At 40.6% G+C, this 18,671-nt stretch overlaps 3 protein-coding genes across 3 annotated transcripts; 2 read left to right on the top strand and 1 right to left on the bottom strand.

The window, feature by feature from the left end:
• Positions 1–4,809: 4,809 nt before the first annotated feature.
• On the top strand, positions 4,810–5,328 carry LOC135640730 (ethylene-responsive transcription factor 1A-like). Its single transcript, XM_065155444.1, has one exon. It carries the CDS (start codon positions 4,810–4,812, stop codon positions 5,326–5,328), a length of 519 nt encoding a protein of 172 aa, XP_065011516.1.
• Positions 5,329–8,564: 3,236 nt separating this feature from the next.
• On the top strand, positions 8,565–11,771 carry LOC135640734 (formin-like protein 16). The gene is made up of 2 exons (XM_065155449.1): positions 8,565–9,936; positions 10,274–11,771. Exons 1-2 carry the CDS (start codon positions 8,657–8,659, stop codon positions 11,619–11,621), a joined length of 2,628 nt encoding a protein of 875 aa, XP_065011521.1. The 5' UTR covers positions 8,565–8,656; the 3' UTR covers positions 11,622–11,771.
• Positions 11,772–15,213: 3,442 nt separating this feature from the next.
• On the bottom strand, positions 15,214–18,162 carry LOC135640256 (serine/threonine-protein kinase RIPK-like). Its single transcript, XM_065154531.1, has 5 exons — positions 17,578–18,162; positions 17,367–17,502; positions 16,942–17,078; positions 16,002–16,125; positions 15,214–15,915 (listed from the first exon to the last, which is right to left on the bottom strand). Exons 1-5 carry the CDS (start codon positions 17,959–17,961, stop codon positions 15,377–15,379), a joined length of 1,320 nt encoding a protein of 439 aa, XP_065010603.1. The 5' UTR covers positions 17,962–18,162; the 3' UTR covers positions 15,214–15,376.
• Positions 18,163–18,671: the final 509 nt, after the last annotated feature.

Raw genomic sequence — 18,671 nt, 5'->3', positions numbered from 1 at the left:
AATCATTCTAATAAATAGTTAATATGGCTTGCATTTATGAGTGAAGCCGTAGCCAAATATTGAATAAATTGAGTTGTGTTTGTAGCCAAATAAGAAGAAAAAAAAAAGAAGAATAATTAGACTTATATTTAATGTGATTAGTTAGACTTGTATTTAGGTCCAAATAAGAAAAAAACCATGATGAATTGGAATCATTACAATGCGGCTAAACCAAGAAACAACAGTATGTCATGCCTTTTATTAGAGGAGGATATTATGTGAGTGAGAACCCAATACTAAATTAACCTCAAGCTCATGCAATGTATTTAAATGTTTTGATGATACATCAACAAATGTAATGATGTGATAGGACACTCGTTAATGTCAATATTGATTGATTGCCCTGATAGAACCAAATCTAGTTTGGAACCATCTTCATCGTTAGATTGGTATCGGAAATAAACATGAGTTTATTCTAAGAGGAGACTATTCCCATATTTACAAAGGATTAAGAGTTTAAATCTTATTCGATAAATTTTTATCATCCAAAATATTAATCTAATGTTCGTTTATCAAAATCTAATCCAATGAATTTTTTGACACCTAAAATATATTAAACTCACTTACCAAAAGATTGAGTAAAAAAAATTAATGTTAAAATATAAATATGGCGTGAAAGGGAATAGAAGAACTCTCTTAAAGTAAGTGGTCATGGAATTGATTGGACGCAATATGTTTCCTTCGACACATAATTAGTGAGCATAAGATAAGCTGTATCTATCTTCCTGATTAAGCATCTGAGGATAATTAATTCATTACAAGAAAACAGCTCATTTTATGTCCCCCTCAAACATTGCTGTCACTGAAACTTTCTTTCACCCCCACATGATCCAAGGCATCACTTTTCGAAAAACATATCCACATTCACAAAGACACTCAACTTTTCTTTTGGGTTTAGAAAACTGGTGGCAACCAAAGAGTAGGTTTAAGATCCTAAATAGGATCCAATTTTAATTGGAACAAAAGATTCTAATATGATATTTCCTAATGAGATGAGCACTACTGCATCGATATCAAGTGCAAACTAAAGCTAGTTTGGATTAGAAATCTTAATTTTTCCTTTTATAACTTCAACAGTTCTATAATAATAGACAGATGAGAAGGAGGCAGGATTACAAGAGAAAGAGAAAGATCATTTCTATCGAGTGCTTCACTTTCCAACAAATCCTCCGAAATCAGGAAAAAAAAAAAAAAAGGTATCTTACTTTGTGTCCTAACAAAACCCCTCTTTCTCCTTTTTTTTTTTTTTCTTTGGACGATGAGAATAGCACTATGAAATTATCTTTTTAACTCTATTTTAGTATCATTTTCCACCCATGATAATACATACAGTATAACATAAGGAGAAATATGATTAAATATTTTACTTTCATAAATATAAGGATCTCAATATAATTTAAAAAATAAATAAAAATTAAAATATTAAAAATAATTAATTATATAAGGTAATCTGTAATTAGTTCGATCGATCGAAGTGTTGGTATTGATTTGACATCGACTAGATAAACACAAGTTATAGTAGTAAAAATGTATAAAAATATGTGAAGCAAACTTATTTCAACCAAGTGAAATGTCATATCAATTCAAACGAGGATTTCGAATAGGGCAAACTAATATTGAATTATACAAAATAGACCAAGTGAAATGTTATATGAAGTATAAGCATCACGAGTGTGCATGTTGATCATTATACCACCATATATCACCGATGACACCACTTGTTGTATTAGTCCCAGCGGTAGCAGCTGACAGGATTGACTTCAATTACAACATGATGCATGCATGGCATACGTTGGTAGTCGTCGTTTGGTAGTCCACGGTTTGACGAAGAAAGCTGACCAACGACTGGTACCTCGTCGTTATTCGATCACATCTAAATCAATCACGACCTCAAATCCGATGGTTTTGAGCTTTAATATAAGAACATATCTTGGACTTTCTTCCAATGTATTTTGCTTTTAAAGACTCGCACATAGCTGAATCCTCTGATTCAAAAACTAATTTAAGTTTTTAGGGATTTTGTCAGAAATATCTCAACGCATTTGTTTTCATGATTTGACATAATTTCACAACGAACGATCTTGAAATCTAATATAAAAAAAATCTAATAATCAACTTTGACACTTTTTTTATTCATATCTTTTTATTTTTAAAATTTTCTAATACAAAAACATCTTTGTTGATTGGATTTTTAGGTACATTCTCCTTTGACATCTAATTAAATCTATCAATTTAAAAATTAGTTTATGTTTTTGAGATATTTTGTTAGGAATATTCGATGTATTTTCAATTTTTGACATAATTTTGTAACGAACGATATCGGAACGTTATGTATGATACCACTTCACATCGAGATAAACACGAAGTAGGACCTCGATTAATTTCGAAACAACATCCAAATCAAACAATCAAAATCTACTTTAATAGTCTTTCTTCATGACCTTTTTAATGACTTTCTATGTTTTTAATTTACTAATAACGAAATATCTTTGTCAATTTTTCATGATCGTAAGCACATGAGGATCGATGAAAGGCAAGATAGACACGAAGTAGGACCTTGATTAATTTTGAAACAACATCCAAATCAAACAATCAAAATCTACTTTAATAGTCTTTCTTCATAACCTTTTTAATGACTTTCTATGTTTTTAATTTACTAATAACGAAACATCTTTGTCAATTTTTCATAATAGTAAGCACATGAGGATCGATGAAAGGCAAGATAGACACGAAGTAGGACCTTGATTAATTTTGAAACAACATCCAAATCAAACAATCAAAATCTACTTTAATACTTTTTCTTCGTGACCTTTTTAATGACTTTCTATGTTTTTAATTTACTAATAACATAACATTTTTATCGATTTTTCATGATCGTAAGTACAAGAGGATCGATGGAAGGCTTCTTTGTGATGATCGCCGGTACGAGATGACAAATATGATTTAAGTTTCAATATTTTAGCTTATACATATATGCTTTTATACGAGATTATATTTCATATTACTACATCAAAAATATATTCCTTATATCTCATGTACGCATGACATTTTATCATGTACGACTAATATCTAATATACATGGAAATTACATGATAATACGTGAACGAAACTCCTTGTTTAATACGCACTTGCTTTCGTGATATTGTAGAGTCAATTGTTTCAAGTTCTATCTTATGTCATGCATCATCGATTGTTATATTTGAAAAAGGAGAGACATTAGGCATCTTTTATTCCACAACTCAATTGATAAGATTAACTAAGGGTTCAAATATATGTTTTTCCAAGATCTAAGTTGATCAAGAATCATGAATGAACCACACGAGCCTTTTGATAATATGCCAAAATGAAGCATCGACATGCTCGAAAAAAGGCATTATAATCATAATGATTGATATAATATCGTACGAACAATTGAAAGGCTAGCGATACCTTTTACTTTGTTTATATGGTGTTTTATAAGGTGCTAATTTTCATGAAATTGTTTGCATGAATATTTTGTGATATTATATTTTATAAGATGCTAGTTTTAATGAAATTGTTTTACATGTTAGATATTTTTGATACCAAAATGTATTTCTAAATCATTATAATAGAAACACAATAAAACTAATACGGAAATAAAATAACATACCTCCGGTTATTGTTATCAAGAATTTCAGTAACGATTTCTTCTTGAATTTTGATATTTTTCGGCTCAGAACTCTCACTTTAGATAGTGTAAGAAATCATTTTGACTTCAAAGAGATGTTGAGCCATGAGACCAAAATCCTTGTTTATATAGATGTTCTCTCATCAAGAATATTTATTATCACAAACTTATAACGTTCAAAAATTAATTCAAATTTATAACGTTTGAATCATAATGAAAAATTTTAATGATATTAAATAAAATATTTAATAATAAAGATTCATTTAGAATGAAAATTAAAATATTAATAAAATTGATTATAATGAATGATGAATTTAATGAGAATGATTATATTATTATTAAATAAAATATTTAATAATAACGGTTACATTACACACATCACACTTTAATTGACATCGGACAATCATTGGGAAAATAATAGATGAAATGGTATCACAAACAACTATATGTGTGTATATCTCGCAAGGTTGGTCGGAAGGTTAGCTACAGTACATATAACTTACAAGCATTTATTTATTTAGTGATTTATATTTGTAAATACATCCTCTCTCTCCATTACGTTTCCAATCCTTATTCAATCATGATCAGACTTAGTTGTAAGGGTTTGTACCCCTGCAATAAATTGCACCATTAGTTTGTCTGTCCATTAGAATTTAGATTGACCCTAAATTGAGATCTTTACTCTTTTTGCATATCATGTGGTCTATTTGGCTAATCCCTTTTCCTCGCAGGAAGACGAAGAACAAAACCCACCTAACTCGTGAACTCGATGTGCCCAATTTGACCTTGTTCGATCCAACATATTACCATTAGATACGGGGGCGGCGGCGCAGTCCAAATGCGACCGCTGACCATTTCAACGGAGCGAAGACTTGCCTGAAAAGGAAAAGGTCTTAGATTATATACGTTATCTTATTTTAAAGTTCTGTTTGCACGTGAAACACATGCACGTGTTCGTTCCCAACAGGAAGCTTCAGCGAAGCCGAGCTGCTGAAGGCAGAGAGGGAGATGGTTGCTTTCGTCGCCGTCTATATGACCGTCTGCAACCCCATCTAACACCGCCGCCACGACTACAACTCTCTCAGCTTGCTCTTCCCTCGTTCATCCCACGGATCAATAGAATGGAACAGGACTGGCAACGACGGTGCCCCGACCTCGCCTTCCTCGACGCGATCCGCGACCATCTCCTCAACGAAGAGGCCGTCGCGACGTTGGACGCGAATGGCGGAGACAGTGCGGTGTTTTCCGCCGTCGTTGCACCGCAGCGGCCTCCGCCGCTGCAAGCACGGGAAAGGGGGAGGAACTATCGGGGGGTGAGGCAGCGGCCGTGGGGGAAGTACGCGGCGGAGATCAGGGACCCGGGAAGGAAAGGGGCGCGGGTCTGGCTGGGGACCTTCGCTACGGCGGAGGAGGCGGCGCTGGCTTACGACCGTGCGGCGTTCCGCATCCGTGGCTCCCGAGCGCTGCTCAACTTCCCTCTCCTCATCAGCTCGCAGGACGACGCGGCGCCACCGAAGAGGGCATCGCCGGAGACGCCGCCGCCGTCGGAGAATAAGAGAAGAAAGAGAGTGGCAGCGCCTGTTTCTTCTGCCGGGGGTCAACGCGAAGGGATTAGTGAGAGTCGAAATTTCGAGCTATAATTTCTCGCTTGTTGTACAAAATCCAAAAAGAAAAAGAAGTGACCGCACGCGATCATAAGCTTCTTTTGGTCAACGAACATAAGTCAATATGACATTAATGGTGGGTTTTTGAGGAATACACTTTGTTGACTCTTTTTCCATCTCATCACTGAAACAGTAACAAATTTAAGATGAGACATAATTAAATTTTTTATGGAAAATGAAAGATACTCAACGACGTCAAAATTAATTTTAATTGATAAAAAGGAGAAAAAAGGCGAATTACTCTTTTTTATTAAATGATTTCTAATTTTTAAAAATAAATATTATCATATTCCTAAAATATAAATGGTTTATCTCATGGTTCTTTAATGATTTATTCATATATGCTTTCGAAGCATATATATTCTCCCGTGAGATGCCACAATCGATCAGCATTAGTGAAAACTTTATGATTTGTTTGTGTTTCATTACCATCTTCCGTTGACCGCATGTTTTACCTTTTTCTTATTTGAATACTTCCTTCATTTTAAGATTATTCTAGATATTTTAATCTAATTTATTATTTGATATAGACTATGATTGAATCCTAATTTCTTTCGATATCAGACAATAAAAATATATCTTAACACTATTTATATTATATTTTAGCCACTAAAATATATGATAATGGTAGCTCACGTGTATGATTAAATATTTCTAACATAATTAAATGATATATATATATATATGGTAAGTTTGAACCCCTTTTATTTTCCTTCATACAACTAATATATTTGTTTGCTTCCATAGTTACACTTAAATGAAGTGGATGTATGCACAAATTAATAATTAATTTGATCTCTATAATTACCTTGATTATGCCATGAATATATTAATAGTTCGTTTGAGGGGTTTAGATTATTTTCATCGTAATTACAATCGTCTTGATTATACCATGAAGAGGCTTTTGTAGTAATCAATAGTCCGACATGGATATCGAGCTATGAACTAAAATAGATCTAAACCAATTAAAATAAATTTATAAATATAAATTTGATTAGGTCCTATAATGTTATGGGAGATCACATGGTCACAAGTCAAACCAGTTAGGTTTGACAACTTAATCAAAGCCATATTTTAACTTTGTGGGAAAATAATACTCAATATGTTCATAAATCTAACATCTCTTCCTCACCCATCGGACACAAAGAATGATATTAAGGTATATTACTACGATAACAAATAAATAGATTTAACTATTAACAATCGAACTCAAATCCGATTAGCCAGTCTAAAATTTAGTATATGAAAATAAATTATTCACTATATGAAAATAATTAAATATAATAAATAAAATTTTCTTTTGAATGAACCTAGACATAATCTGGAATCTCTTGTGTAGTCTCTTAATTTACATTTGGATTTCTTTCCTTTTAACATAGAAGTTTTTTCATACTTAGATTTTTTTCCCTAACAAATTAATTTTAAAAATTTTAAGAATAGATAATTACTTGCAAATATTTAACTAAGGTATTTACTTAAAAAAATCAAGAATTAATTATGCAAAATTCTTTTCCTTAATGATGAACTTTACTATTAAACGATCGAAGCTTTAACCAATTATGTTAGGTAGAATCTGTTGGGTCCTAGGCTTAGACGGAGGTATTTAGGTATTGAGCCTAAATTTAATTTATTAAAAAAAAAGGTGACGAACGACGTGAGAGTGCTACGAACAAAAGGGTGCCGAGAAAAAATGAACAGAGAAAGAAATGTTATGGTTTTAAGGTTTTTGCTAGACTTTGCCGACTTTAGCTCAAATTTTATATGAAGAATCATTGCAAAAGCTCTATAATCTTAATGGTACTGATATATAATTTATCCTCTAAGATACTTTTTTGCTATATCCACTTGGTGAGATCTAAATTTTTTTTCTTTATGAAATTCATTTGATGATAATATGTTACTATTGAGCTAAGATATATGTTATTGATATTATTATGATCCTCTAGTTATTCGGGAGAAGATTTATTATAAATTTTTTATCATTATTTGTGATAGTAAAAGTTTGAAGTAGGTTACGATCCTTTTTTCGTATTGAATTTTTTATGTAAAAAATTTGGTATCTCACTTTGATTCATTATTCTATTATTTATTTTTAGTAATAAATTAATATTTTGATGAAAAACTCATTTTGATACCCAAAGAGGAAAAATAATTATTTCGCTATAATAATTTTTTTCCAATGGAATAGTTTAGATTAGATTCTTTGTTCTCCGGTTACATTATTTTTAGAATCCTAAACCATATTACCAAGTTAGATAGCATCAGCCCTCACAGTTTAAGCTGTTCCTATCGACCTGCCAATTAGGATTGATATCTATCACAACAAATTGCTTGCAATCGGACAGCAACTTGGAATCATCTCAATCTCGACCTCATTGGATTCGGCCTCAATTCAGACCTCTCCTCTTCGAGCAATTCTTCCGCTCCTTATCATATTTTAATCTCCCCTCATCGAATCTCTTCTCATCTTGCTCATCGGGCCTGCAATGGCCCATCTCACCATGGTTGGACTTGAGATAACAAAATAAAATATTTTGTATCTTTTAAAAGCTTCAACTCTTAACATATTCATTATGTAAAAGTTTTTTTATATTAAAATATAACTATCCATAAGACCATGTTTTAGATCTGAAGTGATCAATGTATCCCCTTTGCGTATAACATGTTTGCATATGACACAATCGACGAATCTCTTTGCGCATGATGACATTTACTACGAATAAAAAAAATCTAAAGTATACGATACGATTAACACATCTTTGTCGTTATACGTTTATCTTAGATTAAAAAAACGTTCGTTACGACCAAACATGAGATAATTATTAAATATCCTTTGTACATTATACATCAACCAAATTTACTCAAAACTTATATTTTGCACAAAGAAAGATAAAAGACATAAATTGAAGTTTCAAATACTCATGATGTCTCCTATTCTTTCATGTCATCTCCATTCTCAACCACGGTAAGTTCATTATTTAGATAAACACTACTACAGTTTAAGGAAGGTTTTGCGTGAGTTGAATTCGAACGACAAAACCTCAATTGCAAATATAATATTAGATTCCGACTTTTATTGTCCTTCCATCTGAACACAAGGCGGGCAGGTCGGAGGAGGTAAAACATCACAACCTAATTCATTTATTCTGCAGAGTTGTTGAATGCGACCACCGGCAACCACTCTTGGCTTCCTTTGAATCCGTCAGCCAAACTGGGCAGGTGAGCCAAAGCCACAAGCGACCTCCACACCCCTACATAGATCGAACAACTACGCCATGCCCTCAGATCCTTTCCCTTCTCCTTCATGGCTTCAGACCTAAGGCCTCTTCTTCTTCTTCCTCTTTTCTACCTTTCTTGCTCTCTTTCTCTCACACTAACATCCTCACAACCAACCTTGCAAAGGAACATAGAGACCTTCTTCCCGTCCCTCCCTTCTCCAGCCTTCCAGTATCCGTCGTCTCCTCCGGCGCCGTCATCTTTGAGACCGACAGATACCGGTGTCACAAAGGCCGTCGTCGTCGCCGCCGTCAGCAGCTGTGCCTTCTGCGGCTTCCTCTTCGTCGTCTTCTATTTCTTCGTCGCCAGGCGGCGTGAGGAGAAAGCGGTACAACCCGTGAAAAGCACCCGCTTGCGGCCGCTGCGATCCAATGCGAATCCTGCGCGGCGGAGGAGTGCGTTCGTGGACGACGATGGCTTGGATGCTCTGTACTGGCGCGAGTTCGACACGAAGTTCTGCAGTCACTGCAATAAAGGGTATCTGTTCGGGCCGAGGGAGGACGCCGATGAAGAACGACGCGAGTATGATGTGTTCGCTTCGCCACCAGGAAACGATCGGAGGATTCAAGAGAATTCATTGCTTCCGGCTAGCTTCATCGATTCATCGTCCCGGAATTTTCATGATCGGAGCTCCTATTGGCGGAGACCGACGCAGGTCAATCAGCAATTGCCACCGGCGTCAGGTAGAGCCATACCATTGACGTCACGGCAATCGTTGCTTGGAAGCAGCTCGACAAGCTCGCAACCGCCCAGTACGGCCATGTTCTCGGCATCACATTCGCCACCGCCCCAAAGTGGCTCGCCGTGGTCGCTACTAGCGGCACCAACAGAGACCAGTAATATGTCACAGCCGCCAAGACCACCGGCTCCACCATCTCCTCCGCTACCACCGACGACAAAGTCCAATGCGGCAACTCCACCGCCTCCTCTGCCACCAGTGATGAATTCGAACGCCGCGGCGCCTGCTCCGCCTCCTCCGCCGCCAGTGATGAAGTCGAACGCCGCGGCGCCTGCACCGCCTCCCCCACCGTCGGCGACGAAATCAGTTCCAAAACCCGCGCCGCCTCCGCCACCCCTGCCAAACAACAATAATCCAGCACCGGCAGCGCCACCACCGCCACCAGGCGGTCGCCGCCCGGGCGGTGCGCCATCTTCGGGGCCGCCACCACCGGCCCCAGCGCGGACATCGGCTGCAGGTGCGGCGGACGGTGGGCCCAAGAAGCTGAAGCCATTGCACTGGGACAAGATGAACCCCATTAACGTTGAACATTCAATGGTGTGGGACAAGATCTCCAATGGCTCATTAAAGTAAGTAAATTCTTGATTACGATTTATGTATATGCGAACAAGTCAATTTATATTTAGGTTTGAACATCTTTTATATATGTTTTACATGGTAGCATGAACTGGTCAACCCTTGACCACGATTATGAAGTTAGTTGACCTAGTAGTTGCGTGATTTTGCTGATTTAGGAGGAAATTTAGTCCTTGTTGAACGCATCAGTCGTCTATTATAATATCAAAAGATAGTTGCTGTGGTTTAGTAATTTAGCATTGTCAACATCGATTGACCAGTGACCAGCCACAAGAAAATAATTGGTCGAGTTCATTGTTCTGATCTGATTTCTATGTGTAATCGAAACAGGGTTGACGAAGACACCATGGAAGCTCTCTTCGGTAGCGCATTCAGCAACAGGAAAGCAGTCGACGCCGCCGCCAACCCCTCCACTTCCAAGGCGGCCATCACTCAGATAGTCCTGCTGGACCCGCGCAGGTCGCAGAACATCGCCATCGTCCTGCGGTCGACGGCCATCAGCCGCCAAGACATCATCGACGGCCTCACCGACGGCTGTGGCCTCAGCACCGACGTCCTCGAACGGCTCACCAAGATCGCCCCCACCAAGGACGAAGAGAATCTCGTCCTGGGATACACCGGCGACCCATCCAAGCTCGCCGACGCCGAGTCGTTCCTCTTCCACATCCTTCATGCCGTCACCGTTCCATTCGCCCGCCTCGACGCCATGCTTTTCAGGTCCAACTACGCGCTCGAGGTGGGCACCTTTAAGCGATACCTGCAGGTTCTCGAGCAGGCCTGCAAGGAGCTCAAGACGCCCACCCGGGGTCCTTTCCTGAAGCTGTTGGAGACCGTGCTCAAAGCCGGTAACCGCATGAACGCCGGCACAGCGAGGGGCAACGCCCAGGCCTTTAACCTCACGGCGCTCCTCAAGCTGGCCGACGTGAAGAGCAGCGACGGGAGCACCACGCTGCTCCACTTCGTGGTGGAGGAGGTCGTGCGATCGGAGGGCAAGAGCCTGGTCGTCAACCGCAACTACAGTCTCCATCGCTCCAACAGCGGCGCCACCCTCGACCGGTCCACGAGCCGCTCCGCAGGACGGGAAGAGAGGGAGAAGGAGTACATAATGCTCGGCCTGCCCATCGTCGGTGGACTCAGCGACAAGTTCGCCAACCTGAAGAGGGCAGCGGGGATCGACTACAGCGAGCTCATAACCACCTGCCCGACGCTCCAAGCCCGCGTAACAGAGATCAGGCGGGTGCTGGAGACGTGCGGCGTGGGCGGGTTCGCGAGGGAGATGCAGACCTTTGTCGAGGAATCAGAGGATGAGCTAAAGGCGGCGAGAGGAGAGCAAGCGAGGGTGTTGGAGCTGGTGAAGAAGACTACAGAGTACTACCATGCCGGTGACTCCAGTGTCAAAGGGGCTCACCCACTCCAGCTCTTTACGATAGTGAAGGATTTCTTGGATATGGTGGACAAGACCTGCGTCGACATTGCTAGGAATATACAGCAGAAAAAGAAGAAGCACTCGCCGGCGGCGGCAAGAACGGGGTCCGGGTCCACGTCGGCTTCACAGTCGGAACCGTCGTCGAGGGAGGGATCGGAGAGGCGGATGAGACCGATGGCCAGGTTCCCAAACTTGCCGCCCGATTTCCTATACCGTAATTCGATGTCGGATTCGAGCAGCGACGAGGACTGAGGGGAAGGTCGGGGCGGAGAAAGCGGACGCGGTGAGGAAGAAGAAGACCGGCATTAATTTTTCGTTGCCCAAAGGTGCATTGTATGACTAATTTCTCATCGAATATCTTATCGGTTTTGTAATTAGTAGGACGATCCACTGACTCACACATTACCCATCACACATTACATCAATTTTTGTTCTTACAAACATACTGATTAGTTTAATTGGTAAAGCGTTGACTTCGATGTATTATATCAAATCCAAATCATTGTATCTTTTGCTGCAAAATGATATATTTCCTTTTGCATCATCGGATGAGGCAGAAGGAGACTTCGATCGTCTAAAAACCTGTGGACGTTGACATTGATAGTAGATAATCTTTTTATTTTGTTGAGGGAAATCATTTAATCTACTGAGTACAATTCTTCCTCGTAACCTGTATAAATAGAAGAAGGACATATTAATGTAAATCTTCTTCAATCATTTCTGCCTTCTACTCTACTTTAATATGGTATCAGAGCCATCGTCATGAAGGCTCTCTAAGAAGTGGACCAGCTTCCTCGGCTGCGACTCCAGCCGCTCGCTGCTCCCACCATGACCACACCCGACGTCGGTGGCATCTTTATTGCTGTTCCACAGAGAATGGTGGATGCTGCAGCTTCCTCTCCGTAAGCGAACGGTGGATGCACCCTCCTTCAACAACTAGATCGCGGTCTGTCCTTCCCTCTTCTCCTCCCTGTGTCGGCGGCATTCTTTGAAGTAGAGCCGAAGCAGAGTCGACTGCACTCTCCTCTCCTCCTTGTTCTCGCATCTCGCTCGAGCGAGAAGGGCCGCGACCGTTCTGCCTCGTCCTCTACAACTGCAGCGGGCATCTCCTTGGTCGTTCGATGAAAAGATCTTGTGGGCGACCATTGCGGGCTCCCATTACCTTGTCGGTTACCGCTGTTGGGCCCTCTTCGTCGACTGCAGATTTCTTCGCTGCCTGCAGATTCCCCAAATCATTATAGATTTCTCCTCCAATAGCATCGCTACTATAGCTTCCTCCTACAACATCTTCCACTACTATAGCAGTCGCTGTGTAGCAGCAGCCACAGCAGTAGTGAGCTGCAGCAGCCTAAAAAAAAACTGGGATGTCTTCGTTCTTTTCTTCTTCTGATATTCCGGTTCTTATTTCTGTAGAGACTCACCCTTCGTCTCCTACAGGGCTTATCTCCATCATTACTACCATGCTAATTCCTTTCAAGTTATCAAATGGTGACAACTATGCATCTTGGTGGGCTCAATTTTTTAATCTCTTATTTGGATATGACTTATTAGGCTACGTTGATGGCCCTTTCAGTTGTCCGCCAACCATGCTCAACATCTCTGGAGAACCCAGTCCAGTACCCAATCCAGCTCACAAATTGTGACTGCATCAAGATCATCTCATCCTCCAAGCTATTCAAGCCCCAATTGTTGGATCCGTCTCTCCTTTAATATCTTCATATGTGACTGCTATCGATGTATGGTCTAAACTGTAAACAACATTGGCGAATAATTCATGTACTCGCAAGCATAGTCTTCTATCCAAGCTGATGGTGACAAAACAAGAGAGAAGTACTATCACTAATTATCTACAAAATATCAAGGTTATCATCGATGACTTGGCTTTGATTGGTTATTCCCTATGTGATAAAGAGATCATCATCCATACCTTCAATGGTCTCGGCGGCGACTAAAAGGAATTGGCTACTGCAATTCGGACACACGACTAGCCAGTCTCCTTTGAAGAACTCTATGACAAGCTGACTGACTATGAGACATATTTGAAGCTTGCGGACAAACTGCTTGGACCAACTATCATAGCTCAAGTTAGTCACAAGTCTAAACGGAAAAGTATTCGGTACCCTCCGAACATCACCAAAGGTTTGGCCAATATACATCTTGATTCTATGGGTCTCATGCAACACCCCTCTTATCCTCCTAATAATAACTTCTCTCAAAGTGACAACTCTAATAATCGTCCATCTTGGCATCCTGCCCCACCGAGCCATCAAAGACGGGTAGTCTGCCAACTATGTGATAAAGTCGGACACTCCACTAAAGTTTACCGGTCTCATCCCCGCCTCCCTGCTCCGTCACACTAGCCTCAGGCAAATCTCATAACTACTCCAACAACTAGCCAGTCCAATTAGATTGTCGACTCTGGCGCCTCCCATCACATCACCGCTGATCTTCAGAATTTGTCTCTTCGCAATCCCTATGGCAGCGATGAAGATATCATCATCGATGATAGTAAAAGACTTCCTATGACTTATACTGGTTCCACAATACTTAATTTTGATTCTACTACATTTACATTCGATGATGTTTTATGCGCCCCTCATATTAAATGCAACCTCATTTCTGTTTCTCAATTTTACAAGCATAACAATACTTTAATTGAATTTTTCCCTGATTCATTTCTTATTAAGGACTTGAGAACGGGGGCATCCTTGGTCCAGGGCCCGAATAGAGGTAATATTTACAAATGGCCATCAGCTTCACAAATAACCCAGCCCACTGTTCATTCTTCTGTTGTAGCTCCAGTTGATATGTGGCATCATCGTCTTGGTCATCCCTTGTCCCTTATTTAGCAGAAATTACTTTCTCGTTACTCTCTTCCTATTTTTAAATCCACTAGTTCTATAATGCATTGTGATGCATGTCTTAGTAATAAAAGTCATCGGCAGCCTTTTGGCTCATCTTTCATTTCCTCCTCTAAACCATTTGAAATTATTTATATCGATATTTTGGGTCATGCTCCAATCCTGTCTTTTGATAAGTTCAAATTTTATGTCATTTTTGTAAATCACTTCATTAAGTACACATGACTACGTGTCATCGCCACTGCCACTGCCATTACAAAACTCAATTGGGTTATAAATCTACTACTGAAGGAACTCAACATCGACTATACGCCTACAATATATTGAGATAATATCGTAGCTATCTATTTGTGTGCTAATCCGGTATTTCACTCCTGCATGAAACATATTACCATCGACTTCCATTTTATGCGAGATCAAGTTGTCCGTCGTCAACTACGAGTTTCTCATATCCATTCGGCTGATCAGTTAGCCGACTTGCTCACTAAGCCTCTCGCTCGTCACCATTTTGCATTACATCGATCCAAGATTAGTGTTCTTGACAGGAGCACCATCTTGCGGGGGCATGATAGCAGAAGATTTTCTTAACTATGAGGAAATCTCTCTACAAGAAAGTCCTCTAATCTGTTGAGGGAAATCCTCCCTCCTAACCTGTATAAATAGGAGACAATAGACTTAATATGTATTATTATGATAGAGATTAAGTTTGACAACAATTGAAAAATAGAAAAGAAACAAATGTATAAATTTTCAGAAATCAAATAATGATGAATTTGAGTCGAACTAATCGGGATCAACATAACATATATAAGACTTTATGCCAATTCAATCAAAATCTTAAGCTTTTATTTAAGTTGTAGATTAGATCCAGTATAACTCGACTCTTTTAATCCTTAGTAATACGAGATTATTATCTTAGCCCATCTTTCTTCACCACACACATATGATGCAATGAACCAAAGAATTGGAGAATGTATAAGCTGTTGATCCAATAACCTTCCTTTCAGCCATATTCCATTAATTTGCAGCATTAAACTGCACAATCTTTGCCAAAACTTCTTCCAAACATTCACTATTATCTGAACATGTAAAGAGGAAACCAATACAATGCATCATCGATCTGTTCTCTATACATAACATAAAGAGTCACACTCCATGTTCCCTGTTCTGTCTCCTCGAGCTCTGGTGGTGCCTTGGAGAGTTCCTGTACAAACCCTTGCTATCCATGTGAATGGTGGCCTCAGAACGGACCGCTGAGTTGGGGACCCGTTGCTTGAGTCCGTTCACCTTTGCTGCAGTCTTCACGTCCATCTCCTTCCTGCCATCATTTTCTGTCTCTGCTGGCGCTGTGTACACGAAGGGGCCGATGGGTACGTCATTCATCTCCAGCAAAGGCTCCAAGGTCTCCACGACGGCTCTCATGTCAGGCCTCTTTTTGGGGTTGAGGTTGAGGCACTTGTAAGCCACTGCCGCTGCCTTCTGCGCACCTTTGGTGGAGTACTGACCTTCGAGGTTGCGATCCATGACGCGGCTCAGCTTCTGTGGATTGTTCAGTTGAGGCCTCGCCCATTCGACGAGGTTCTTCTCCCGGTTTGACCGGTTCTTGTCGACGGACCGCCGCCCACTGAGCAGCTCTAACAGGACCACTCCGAAGCTGTAGACGTCGCTCTTCGCCGTCAGGTGGCCTGGGTAAGGATGACCGGGCAGTGAGCTCCTTGTTCATGAAGCCGAAAGAGAGTCGACAGCAAATTAGCTTCGTTCGGAGTCTTACCAGTCAACAAGTACTCCGGCGCGGCGTAGCCACGTGTTCCCATGACACGGGTTGTGACGTGCGTTTCCTCTCCTTGGGGTCCGTCCTTTGCCAGCCCGAAGTCCGAAAGCTTCGCCGTGTAGTCCTGCGTTTTGCGGTAGAGATGATCAGCTCAAGCTCACGTAACATGGACGTTTGCATGGTAAGACTCCCCCCTCGAATCGATTTAAACCGAACAGTTAAGAGGTCCGAATCGATTTGGTTTGGTTCAACTGAACCCAACCAGTTCGATTAATATATATATATATATATATTGATGGGATTCGATAAATTGATTTGGTCCAAGTGAACCGAACCGAAATTTGGTTCAATTAGACCGGTAAAATTTATAAAATTGAACTCATCTTACTTGTGAAATTGGATCAAATTTGACTCAATTAATCAATTTGAATCTATAGTAAATTCGATTAGATCGATATTGTGTAAATTAAAATCGATTCGATTTTAACCGACTAATCGAACTGAAAAAGAATGCTCCTAATCAGAAATATTTATAACTTCAAAATATGAACCGATTAAAATCGAACTATTTTGAAACCGGTCGGCTCCAATTGGATTGGATCTGAAACACCCAATAACCCTACTATGGACAATAGACACTCTGCCTCTCCTTATTCAACAAGTAAAATGGCTCACTTGCTTTCCTTTCCTAAAGCATTTCAGATGTGAGTTCAGCCTGACATAAAGCTGAAGCGTTCAGATCCAAAATTGAACCAGCCAACTTGGTTTAACGTCATCCACATCTCATTGAAAGCTTCACGCCAACTACTTCTGGGATGACGACAATGCATTTGCGTTCAGATACGATGACCAAATTGACAACGTGAATACACACTTCAACTTTCTCGTTGACTTCTTCAACCCTATGACTTTAGGGAGGAGGAAGGTGCAGGAATATTACCGAGTCTAGTAATATGTTTGAGGCTTTGAAGTCGCGGTAGATCACGGGCTTCTCTGCTTCGTGAAGAAACGCAAGCCCCTTGGCAGCTCCCACTGCTATCTTTATCCTCGTAGACCATGGCAACGAAGCAAGCAACCCTGCGAACATTTAGATGCTTGATTTAGTCTTCTCCTTGAAGAGGTTCTCGGTGAAATTGTGGTGCCAAAGCAAACCACGTCGATGTGATAGTTTACCTGCCTTGCTTTTTAAGCTTTCCCTATCCTAACCACTGACATTGTTTGGCCATTTTCACTGTATGCCAGATTTGAAAAATTCGTGGATGAATAGAAAAGGTTATCTTCCTTGCTTCATTAATCTATATTCTTCTAATAGGAAGAGGGATGCCTTGCAATTAAGGATGTAATCATTGAGCAATGGAGACTTACTCTTGAAGAGGTGGTTCTCCAGGCTTCCTCGAGCCATGTACTCGTAAACCAGCATCCGGTGCTCATCCTCACAGCAGTAGCCGATCAGTTTCGCCAGATGAGGATGCCGCAATTGTCCAAGAAATATAACCTCAGCCTAAGAACAAATCACAGCGAGGCTAAATTCCACCGAGTTTTGAGACCAAACAGTGCTGCAAGAATGAATACTCACCAGCCATTCCCGGTGGCCTTGCAGCCCCTCCAAGTCCAGGGACTTCACCGCCACATGCTGCGCCTTCAGCCCCGGCCGCAGCTTGTCGTCGACGTACCCCTTGAAGACGGGACCGAAGCCGCCTGACCCGATGAAATTAGTCGTGGAGAAGTTCCTCGTCACGGCCTTCAGCTCCGCAAGCGTGAACACATGGAGGTTTGATCCTGGAAGACTCAGAGACAGGTCCTCGGGGGAGAGCGGAGTGCCGGAGCTGCTGATATCATAATAGGACAGCCTCTGGGGGGACTTGGGAATCGGCCGAGGCTTCTTGGTTTCTGTCACGGAGCCCTCTTTGGTGCTTCTCCAGCAGCTTGTTATGAAGGACCGCCATGAATGCCTAGACATCGTTGTAAGGTTGCCGAGTGTGACCGCAACAATATCTACTCAAACCGCATAAATAAATTCTTCTGGTGGTTAGAAGAAACAAGTCATCCTGACGGGAGTTATATAGACATCTGAAGACGCCTCTGGTGGAGGAGGGTTCGGTGAGAGACACTGAGACGAAAGAGGGAGGAGGTCAGACACACAACTTAGCAACAATCCGCGTAGTCTATACAGGAACTATTCTCAGAGCAGAAATGTCAAATGGGGAAGGCGAAGAAGGTGCAAATCCTCCGAAAACACGGAATCATGTTCCTCTTAACTTGCCGCAGTTTAGCTGCGTTGAAAACTCTTCCCGTTGACCACTGCTAACAAAAGATCTTTCAACTTCTAAGCATGTTTAATGCGTTGTTTTTCCTTAATTATATTGCTAAAAATCCGGATTATTATCATCAAGCTTTCAAGAAAATCTAACTCAAAGATCAGATGTATTAGCATGTTATCTCATCCACCAAAGTAAATGGCAAGAGGTGTAAACACCGAGTTCCCAACAAAAGTGGTTTTGCTGATCGAAAGCATTTATTAATCGTAGCACATGCATGATCGACAACATCTATTCTGAAACAGTATCATTCAATCGATTCAGATCGTTCCATGTCAAATTCATAGAATGATCAACATGTCATTTGGTGTGATGCCGACACACGAATTTACTGCTCTTAAACAATGACGTC

This window comes from Musa acuminata, chromosome BXJ3-6, assembly GCF_036884655.1.
Source record: "Musa acuminata AAA Group cultivar baxijiao chromosome BXJ3-6, Cavendish_Baxijiao_AAA, whole genome shotgun sequence".
In the NCBI taxonomy this organism is placed as follows: domain Eukaryota; kingdom Viridiplantae; phylum Streptophyta; class Magnoliopsida; order Zingiberales; family Musaceae; genus Musa; species Musa acuminata.
The sequence above is the reverse complement of the archived record's forward strand: the minus strand, read 5'-3'. Positions and strand labels throughout refer to the sequence as shown.